Below are 10,808 nucleotides of genomic sequence, written 5' to 3' on the forward strand. Positions count from 1 at the left end.
AGGTGATCAGAAACATTTAAGCACGCATTCACAACGCCTTGATAATAAAGGCGTGTTAAATTATTATCTCCTTTGGTGCTCCGATAAATGTGATGGCGGCTGTACATCGGAGGTGTGACTACACGCACCCTTCGGAACTTATTATGCAACGCTGATAAACGTTAGGTTTTTGTTGCCACACCGATGGGCGAAACAACGCCTACTCTTTATATAACGAGACCGTATGCAGACGATGGCCAGCTGACCGATACTTTGATAACAATGGAGATAAAAAATACTGTATCGAATAGAGGTGTAACAGTTACAGACAAACCATATTTAAACGAAAGTTCGCAACACAGTAAAAACGTTTGAATGAATGATAACAAGGAAGTTTTTGCTACTTTTTAAGTAAACGTAGTTATTCTAGGAATCTACGAAATGGAGTGGCTGGCTTCCCTTGAAGCCCCCTCCAAAAACATATTTACGTAGGTAACAATTCGTACCCTATTCGATGAAAACACAGAAGGAAGTTAAGCATACATGTTCTTAAGATACATTTTGTGTACAAATTACATTAAGCTTGCACCAACGAAAATGGAGGGTTAACCCGAGGGTTAACCCACCATTTTATATGGAATTTAACAGATGACAGCCCACTAACCCTGAGTAAAGTGTTTGGTGCAAGTGGGACTAAGAGTATTGCCGCTTCAATTAGAAATAATTTGGACAAGTATCCTTTGGAATGCTATGCTCATAAAACTAAGAAATAGGTTGCTTTTATGCAAAAATTAATAAGCATTTACTACATTTTGAAATAGCAAATAATCATTAAATTTATCCACGCTCAATCTAAGACCAAATTAAATTATTTCATAGGAAATATTTTAATTTGTGTTTTTTTAGTAGACACACTACTATTATTTACTATTATTTATTTCAGTTTATCCACGCTCTTTAGTTTTATATCAAAAAGAGGAAAAAAAACTACGTACAATATTTGCCTTACCACTTTCAAATACAGTTACTGAAATAAATAAATGGGTATAATTTCTCCAATTTAAGAACCTCCTAAATATAAAACTTACAGAAGATTTGCCATTTTTCTTTTACTTAAGTTTTATATGTAGGAGGTTCTTAAATACAATATGTAGAATGGCATAAAGGGACGTTCTTATGTTAAATAGACCTTACTATTTAGAGCCTGGTCTCAAAAAATACCACCTTGTATTTTTGAAGCTGCGCTGAAGTTTGAATCCACGATTTTTTTTCTTGCCCGTTAAAGGGTTAAAAGTCATCTCAACTAAATATTACTTTTCCAGCCCTACAATATGCCCTATAATACCCATTGACATTGAAATAAAAAATTGACAGCACCGCCGGTGGCTGCAACACTGCAGTAGCAAGCATGAAAGTGAGATGGCTCGAAGCAGAGCGCGTGGCAGGGGTGAGGTATAAAAGTGAGCGGTACACCACCACTCTGGCATAGTTCACGAACAACCACGTGCCTGCCGGCCGAATCACTCGCATAAACAATGAAGCTTCTGGTAAGTAGAAAGCTAGATTAAGAAATTTTCCTTCCGAATCTCAAGTTAGGTATCCTAGTTTTTTGACACGACTTATCCATTAGTCTCTAGACAGATCTAGTTACGTTAAGTGCTTTCTTTAAACACGATAATCATAATATTGCTTCCATAAGTAAATTTAAAGATGTGTATAAGATGAAGGACGAAAAAGGATGTTGCGCAGCAATCGTAAGGATTTTCTTTGATCAAGTATTGCAAGAGATCGAATAGGGTCGGTGGGCGTGCCGCGAACTTTGACATTCACTTTAAGCAGGCAGATTCGTACCCTTGGTGGAATAACGCCAAATGTTAATACCAGTTTCCGTGGAACTTGCGACGATGGTACGAACTCGAGGATTGCATTAAAATATCGTGCGAAGGTTTCATCTATTATTGGAATTTAAAGTGTTCAAAAGATCATTGGCGTATGATGATTATCTGTATTTAATGCGGTATGGAATTTTATTGTTTGTTTATACGGTTAATTTAATAAGGCATTTTGGGTTCATTCGCTTGTAAGGCTCTAATTTTTTACAAGTAGCAATATTTAATTAATTTGGGATAGGTACTTCAAATTGAGGTTGGTATCTAACGCGAACTTAAGAAAAGCAAAGCCATGTTTTATGTATTTAGTCTGGTTAGTTAAAAGTGTAAACTAAACATTCATTTACTATGTTCCTACATATAAATAGTACCTACTTATCTGTACATCTCTCTGGCCTAATTTGACTATTACCCACTAATACTGGCCTACGCAATGTTCAAGAGTCACCTCATGGTACCACAAAATACTTTAAAACTCAGTACATGTTCGATCTTTCTCAAAGTATAACAACAACATCTTTATTATTTCCTCTTGCATAAACCATCGATGAATCAATGAATGATGTTCTTTGGGTAACCCCGGGATTTTGATAACGCAAGAATTGGCCATCGATGCCGGCACAAATATTCATAGCACATGGATGTCAATGCTCAATGTCATTAAGAAAATTAATATTGAACTTGCAAATAAGTTATTTGCATAGATAATGAGTACGCATTGGTACAATTCCAAAGCACTGATTGCCGTAAAACTTGTGATAGTTTTTTACTGGTCTAAAGTTTATAGATTTTTGATTGGACCACTATATCTTATGATATATCTTGAGTTGCTAAAACATAATACATATATTTTAGTCAGAAGGGATATTGAAAGGAAGAACTAAGTACATTACCTATTTTAACTTTAAATGTCGCCAATTCATTATGAACAATATTTTTTAATTAACGTATGTAACTAATTAAATAAATGCAATTTTCAATGCAAATGTGTCATTGTTGTCTAAAAAGCTCTTTATAATTATGAAAGACAATACCATCTATTTTTTTTCACATACGGGCAACCTCATTTGAATAGACTTTTAGTTATACAAGCGATTTTGTACTAGTTCATTGATTGCATAACGCTGTGGCACATAGGTGTAAGGTCAGCTTACGACCAATTGACGGTTTCTTAATTTGATAATGAAATTGACGTATTAAATTAATGCTAAACTCGATCAATGCAAACACGGAGATATGTTGTAAACAATAAACAAACTTGGTGCCTCATATGAAGTAAAAATGCACCAAAAAGAAAAAAAACCTTAACCTTGATTACGTATTTTTATTTCATTTTGGTCAATCGGCCATGTAATCCTTAATCGTCAATATCGCGGACTGATAAACATTCAGTTGCATTCAGTCGCAACTAACAAACAATGAAATGAAATAAAGCATTGAGTATGTTAAATAAAGCAATTACAAGCACGCCTTCAACTCGAAATAGTCACTGAAGCAGATAATCTTATGGACGTTTAACAATCAATTAAAATTATATCAAGGCGTGTAATATATTGCGTTATTTACAATCGCATTAAATGTTTATATGAAGATGTTGAAGGCGTAACGCAATGGACTAGAGTAGAGTAACGCAACTGACAGACGATTGGCAGGACTTGTATAGTAATTGTTTGATTTGAAGCTAATGCTGTTAGTTGAGCTGTTTAGTGCACTTACGGGCACGAACCTTACATAACACTACTGTTTAGTATTAGCAAAAAGCTTTAAGTCTCAGAGATCTGTTACTGCTCTTAAACCGTTTTTGAGGAGTCTGAAAACATTACAATGCATAATACAAGTCCCGTTTCTATTCGCTTTATAGTATACTAAGAATCATGTATCAATTCTGTAGTAAAGCATCATTGTTTACTTGACCATGTCTAAGTAACTTAATGCTCATGCTCATTTTAAATAATGTTAGTATAAATAGGTACATTCGGAGATCGCTATACTCTACTTTCAACATAATTATATATAGAATACACTGTGAGAGGCATTCATTTTTTTTAAATCAAACGCATTAATGGGTATACCTTACACATATTTTGAGGTGACATAGTTTTACATCACACGCAAAACAAACAACCAAACTACTTGTATGACGTAACAGTGGTTGACCAACTTGAGATACTTAATGATGCTAACAAACCATAACCAAAGTTAAGTAGATCTCAATGAAAACAATAGTATTGCTAGTCCTGAAAGTGGCAACTTGTTGAGTCCGCTTTCGCCCCAACGGCGTGCCGAATGATGTTTCACAAGCCTATTGTATCCGTTCCATCTCATCTTACGACACAACGAATATGATTAAGCTTTTTTGTCTGACATCATCGCATCATCGCCAACGTATCAGACGCATAAAACTATACATTGTTCTGTATTTCGTCGCCATACGCGTTCGAAGGTCGAATTGATTTGACATTTTCATATAAATCTTTTGTAACAGGTAAAACAAGGTGATATGGACAGATTGTTACTGTAATAGTCTTTATTAATTCATTGTTTTATTACTTAATAGTTATTCATAATGGGATTTTTTATATATAGTTACATATAAAAATTATTACGTCTTATGAACTTACGAACGTATGACGGAATAACGCGGTGATATAATGCAAGCATTTCCACGATTTATTATTCCACCCGATTACTCTCGCCGTACGTAATTCCTGCGTGTGTAATTCTTATGCACATTTATTAAATAAACCAAGTGCAATCGATATTGATTATTATCGATCGGATCGGTAGGTACCGATCATATATTCAGATTATTTTAGTGGAAGTTATTGGTTTTACATACTTACGTTTTTAAAATTAAGATTACCAGACCCTTTAGCACTTAGCTATTTGAAGTCGCGCTTATTATTATTATCGTATGGTATGGCTTTATTAAGAAAGAAAAAAACAAAGGATTTACAGAAAATCATTAAGTCGCGCTTGATGTATGGACTCGCGCGCGACAAGGCAAGTTGTGCTAAAGGGGCTGATCATATATATTATGTAACGGACACTATAATTATTGGTATCTTATTATCTATTTTATTTATTTTAGTAATATTATGTTATGATAAAATTTGTTGTGCTCTTGACATCAATTCAAGTTACACCAAAATTTCTGCTATAAGATTTTAAATCAGAATAGATCAGATCGAACGCGGCTAAATATTATTATGTATATATTATTTCTTTTTCAACGTTATTGCTAAGTTAATCGGTAGCTGTGATCACGGACGACAAACAGTATAAACTTTTGACTAATTTCTCCATTAATCTCCATAATTCCAGGTAACCCTCTGTGCTGTGGCGTCCCTGGCGGTAGCTCTTCCCCAGAGAAGAGCACCGTCGAAGCCGGAGCAGCCGCAGTCGCTCGACGACCAGCAAGCCGCCGAGCAGAACTACAACAACTACCCGCAGGACTACAGACAGCAGCAGCAGGAGTACAGACAACAGCAGCAGCCGCAGGAGTTCAGACAGAACAAGCCGATCGACGACTTCAGACCTAAAGTGCAGCTGGAGACTACCACCTACATTCCCATCATCCGTTTTGATAAGGAACAAGGCACCGATGGAAGCTACAAGACTTCGTAAGTAACACATGAGTTTACATATTTGTTGTCACCTAAAGATCGGTTCGCTTAAGTTCTAAGCGCACAAAATAGCGTTAAATGCATGTTTTAATAATTAATCGAATTTAATACAACACACATACATTTAATACAATACCATAAAAATGCACTACATACTACCTATCACTGCTATAACATTTATGTATTTAAAATGTGACTTTAATCAAAATTCTACAAATAAATACTTACTCTAAATACCAGTTACTTAAATGCCTCTCTTGTATGCTATGCAAACACATTTTATAAAGTACTTATATGTAGAGGTAAATTCGTAGACATAACAACTCATGTTATTTATAGTAAAATACATAATCGCTTTTACAAATATTTACTCTGTCTCAAGGGTAAAGTCAATCTTAGGTTGTTATGAGTGAAATTTGGGTAACAGAGGTAACTTCATAGCAGTGGTAACAATAGTTATAGTTAACATTCGGGTAGCTTATGAGATCATTAATTTCGATAGCCTTTTGTAATATTGTAAATGCAAAACTCTTTTTAACCGACTTCAAAAAAGGAGGAGGTTCTCAATTCGACTGAATGTTTTTTTTTTTTTTTTTTTTTTTTGTATGTATGTTATTCGATATCTCCGAGAATCGTGGACCGATTTTCAAAATTTTTTTTTTGATCCAACCGGTATAACCCCGAGATGGTCCCATTGGCACCAAGTCAGGGTCTGATGATGGGATCCTGGAGAAATCGAGGGAACTCTTCAAATGTTATAGGCACATGTAATGTTTTTAGTCTATTTTTCAAAGGTACACCAGTATTTACGTCTGATGGTAATAATTTTATGTGGCTGAGCTGATGATGGAAGGTCAACTCCTCAATGGTTAGGAGTTAAAGGATAATTCTTTCACTACTGTACATGTATTCGGACTGATACATATAATATCACTAGGAACCACTAAAAATCAACAAATAAATAAACTTTTTAACAAAAAATAAAACCGCCTTCAAAAATAAGCGCGTTACAAAACACGGAGAAACTAAAAAGCCAAAAATAATAAACCTTTCAATTCAGATTTCTTATCGTATTGCAATAAGCTAAACATCCAAATTATAAACAAATCAATTATTTTTGGAGTCGGTACCAGCCTGTGTATGGTTGGGTGGGGCAAACAGGCAATAGCAAGGCGACGAACAGGTCTGGTACCGACTACAAAAATAATTGATTTGTTTATAATTTGGATGTTTAGCTTATTGCAATACGATAAGAAATCTGAATTGAAAGGTTTATTATTTTTGGCTTTTTAGTTTCTCCGTGTTTTGTAACGCGCTTATTTTTGAAGGCGGTTTTATTTTTTTATTCCATCAGAGTTATTGTAAGTTTAGTCCATAATTAAACCGCTGAAAAGATTTAGATGAAATTTAAAATGGAGATACTTTGAGAAAAAAACATGTAAATTACCCGTAGGTTTTTTTCACTACTAACTTTTTACTGCTACTTTAAAACTTAGTTTATGAGATTTAAAAGTACTATATATCAGATGCAAAAGGGTATGGCGAATTTATCAATGAATTCATTCATAATTTTTCCATGCAATTTTGCAGCTCACTGTATAATAGTATTACTTAAAACTGTAACATTACGTTATATTGAGGCTGTCTGAACTATTTATTTGCTTTCTCCCGCTAAAAATGTTGACCAAGTTCTGACCGAGACAAAAAAAAGACGTTGCAATATTTTAGAAACCACATCTAAAACTTTCTTTATCTCAATTCCAGGTACGAAACCGGCAACCACATCCAAGCTGAAGAGTCCGGTTTCCTGAAGTCCGTCGGTGAAGACCAGAACGCCCTGGTCCAGCACGGATCCTACAGCTACACCGCGCCCAACGGAGAGGTCATCACCGTCGAGTACACCGCTGACGAGTTCGGCTTCAGGGTCAAGGGAGACCACATCCCCACTCCACCCCCAGTGTCCCCTGAGATCCAGAAGGGGTTGGACCTCATCTACGCTGGAATCAAGGCTAACGCGGTTAGTTTTTAAATTTTTTTTTTGTAGGAATTCCGGCAAAGAAAATAATTATGAACCTGAATGTTATTCATATGGAGACGGGCTAAAGAATTTCACCATTCACTTTCCTCTCGTGTCGTAGAAATCGACAGCGGGATTTAGGTACAATGGGGTATATGCATGATTTTTTTTTGCGATTTTACTAGTTATTAAATACAATACTAAAAATAAATATAACACATCCAAAATATAAACTAAGAAACTAGAAAAAATAATTTAAACCACTATCATGTACGGGCAATTTAAACGCGGCCATTTATGCGCGCTCGATCGAGCGTAATCTGACGTCTCACGTACGCCCGTACACACGAGTGGAAGCGAGATAAGAATAACTCTTTCTCGTTCTCACTTACAGACGTCAAGTGAAACATGATGATATTGATGATTGATGTCAAGTTGCGTTTTGAGAATTTGTGCGGGAATTTAAACAAGCCGCTTTTTAAAAAATTCATTCCACTTTAAACCACTGTAAACTATGTTTTTTAGAAATAAAGATTACAAATAAAAATATTGTGGACGTTTTGGAGTTACGTGCATATGCATATTCAATATTGTGGTAAAATGGCGATAGCCTAGCAACCCGTCATTGCAATATCAAAATATCGTTTTTTTTACAACCCGTTAATTGGTAAGAGTGGTACTGAATATTGAGTTACATGAGCCCTGCCGACAGGCATCATACATAATTATATCATTTGAAAGTAAATGAGCCGCATTGTAACGATAATAACTTAAAAACGATTGACCATTTGTAGTGTAGACACGAGAAACTCGCGCAATATATGGAAAATCTTTTAAATGCATGTTAATTTATTGAACTAGGAAATTCTACAATCACAATTGACGGTTCGCTTCATGTGACTTTATACTTCTCCTGGATGCTATGTTTCTGAAAGTTGTAAAACTTTTAGAATTTCGTGATCATGAATCTTGTGTTTTGTTACTTTTTAATCGTAATAACGATTTAGCGATTTTTTAGTTTTTGAAGTACATGTAAAGGTTCTTTCTTATTGTAAACTGGAAAGCTCTAAAGCGCGTATAATAGTTTGGATTTACATTTTATGTTTTGGTGAAGACCATCAAAAACACTATTTTTATTCTAAGCCTATTAACATCATAGTTATTAGCTCAATGTCTTACTTTTTATTAAATCCTTTATTAATGGAACATTTGTATTGTTTTTCAGGAACGTGACGCGTTAGAAGCCAAGAACAACCCTGAGGCCGCCAGACAACAGCAAGACAGAGCAGCCCTTGACTACAAAGGACAATACTACCAGCAGTAAATCCTAGTGTAAGGACCTAAGGACTAACCGTGCTCCGTACCTGAGAAAAGGGGGGGTTATGACGTCAAGCACTACGCAACATAAAACCATAGATACTCATTATTTTTTAAAATAGTTACTGATCTTTATGGTTATTTATATCGTCAATCCGACAGTGGTTCAATTTTTGACTGATTGATAAACCACTGCCATTCTAATCAGTCCAAATTCAAATATGCCATAATTTTAAAGTTCACTATATTAGTGCATATAAAAGCAAGAAACTCAAATTTAGTGTTGGTTTAAGCTTTAATTTAACAGTATTGTTTGTACGAAGGTTAATTAACATATATTATCAATACAAACAATTGGCTAAAGAACTTTTCTGCCATAATTTAATGCCTTTTTTAAAACAGACAAATTCTGTATTCTGTACTCTCCTCACAAAATGAGGGTATTTAAAAAACAAATGCCGTAAGGTTGGAGGGTTTGTGTGTATTCTAATAATATTCGAATAATGGATTTTAGAATAGATTTGTATCGCCAACCCTTTAACGTCGGTGTTTTACCTCTGTGTCCCCTTAGTTAGTCTCTGCATATCCTGTATGCCATTGTGATAACGTGAATTGTTTATTTTATGATTATTATTACTTTTGTAAATACGTTTCTTATTTTTATATTTTAATAAAATGTTAAAACATTTATTTGTGGTTTTGATTCGGAACATATCTAAATCAGGTCGGTTCGTATTTGTCATGTGTCTTTTGTCAAACACTGTATCTTCTGAAATCGAACACAGAAATTACATACTTAATATGTTCGAAAGCTTCCGTGAAAAGTATCTGTAAAGAATTACTATAACATAGGTTAGTCAGTATATAATAAATAGTGACATTGTCCCATTAAATCAAAACATAACCTACTGCTTTAGCAAGAAAATTGTTTTCTAAAACAATCTCTACATTAAATAAAACCGGCCAAGTGCGAGTCGGACTCGCCCACCGAGGGTTCCGTACAATCAAACTACCTAGTAAAAATAATCTCATATTTTCATATACCTCTAATGACTTGACTAGAAGACAATAGTTATTTGTTATACGAGGGGTCAAAGTTGTATTTTAACGCCGAGTGTGGAATTGAAAAACGAGCAAGTGAAAGGATTCTATAGTTGAACCACGAGCGAAGCGAGTGGTTCGAGAATAGAATCCTGAACTTGCGAGTTTTTTAACACACGAGATGTAAAATACATTTGCACCCGAGTGTAACACAAAACTTTTCCCCTCACTATAGCGAGGAAACTACAACGCAAAAAATGCGTTTATCACTGCTTCCAGTAGTTCCACAGGTGGTAAATCATCTTTATTACTAGATTCACCTACCAATTTTAAAGCAGTTAATTTGACTTTATTCAAGGTCAAATTACTTTACCCACTAGTGGATAAAATGCGTTTTTACCCGCTGGTATTAAAGGACAAAACACGTGTTTCCGAGCTAGTGAGGGGAAAAAAGTATAGGCACTAATGAGTATTATTGTGTATAGCGCCATGTCCCGGTCAATTTGCTAACTAATTTGCGCGACCTGGTTTTTCAGGGATAATTCTTTATAATGTTAACCGATTTAAACAGTTTTTACTTTATTGCACAGAAGATGGTTTACGTAACATCTCGTATTAATTTGAAGTACGATATACATCCGCAAGGGTGGGTAAATTGAAAGTAAAAATCTGAAAAGTTTTTTGTGAATTAAAAAAAAGTATCCAAAATACAAACACGATCATATTTTTCCTATAATATTTAGCATAAAACCAATGATTACTAAAATTTTCATAATTTTTCGTTGGTAAACTTCGGAGATAAGGGGGGGGGCGGTATTTTTTTTTACATTTTCCTTCAAAAATATTTTTTTCCACAACAAAAAATATATAAAAAATAGCTTATTTACGTTCAATTTGAGCTCTTTCCAACGATACCCCACTTGACCTAGTAACTTGAAA

General features: G+C 34.7%; 1 protein-coding gene across 1 annotated transcript; it reads left to right on the plus strand.

Moving 5' to 3' along the window:
* Positions 1-1,419: 1,419 nt before the first annotated feature.
* Positions 1,420-9,516, plus strand: LOC125226176 (cuticle protein 3-like). The gene is made up of 4 exons (XM_048130091.1): positions 1,420-1,526; positions 5,193-5,491; positions 7,259-7,511; positions 8,737-9,516. The coding sequence occupies exons 1-4, from the start codon at positions 1,515-1,517 to the stop codon at positions 8,833-8,835; spliced, it is 663 nt and encodes a 220-aa protein (XP_047986048.1). The 5' UTR covers positions 1,420-1,514; the 3' UTR covers positions 8,836-9,516.
* The last annotated feature ends 1,292 nt before the right edge of the window (positions 9,517-10,808 follow it).

The sequence above is a fragment of the Leguminivora glycinivorella genome, chromosome 5 (assembly GCF_023078275.1).
Source record: "Leguminivora glycinivorella isolate SPB_JAAS2020 chromosome 5, LegGlyc_1.1, whole genome shotgun sequence".
Lineage (NCBI taxonomy): Eukaryota > Metazoa > Arthropoda > Insecta > Lepidoptera > Tortricidae > Leguminivora > Leguminivora glycinivorella.

Bases quoted from the DNA above. Each gene is read 5' to 3' on its own strand.
- LOC125226176 (XM_048130091.1), top strand. The intron at 5,492-7,258 runs GTAAGTAACACA...TCTCAATTCCAG, and splicing joins GATGGAAGCTACAAGACTTC to GTACGAAACCGGCAACCACA. The intron at 7,512-8,736 runs GTTAGTTTTTAA...ATTGTTTTTCAG, and splicing joins CTGGAATCAAGGCTAACGCG to GAACGTGACGCGTTAGAAGC.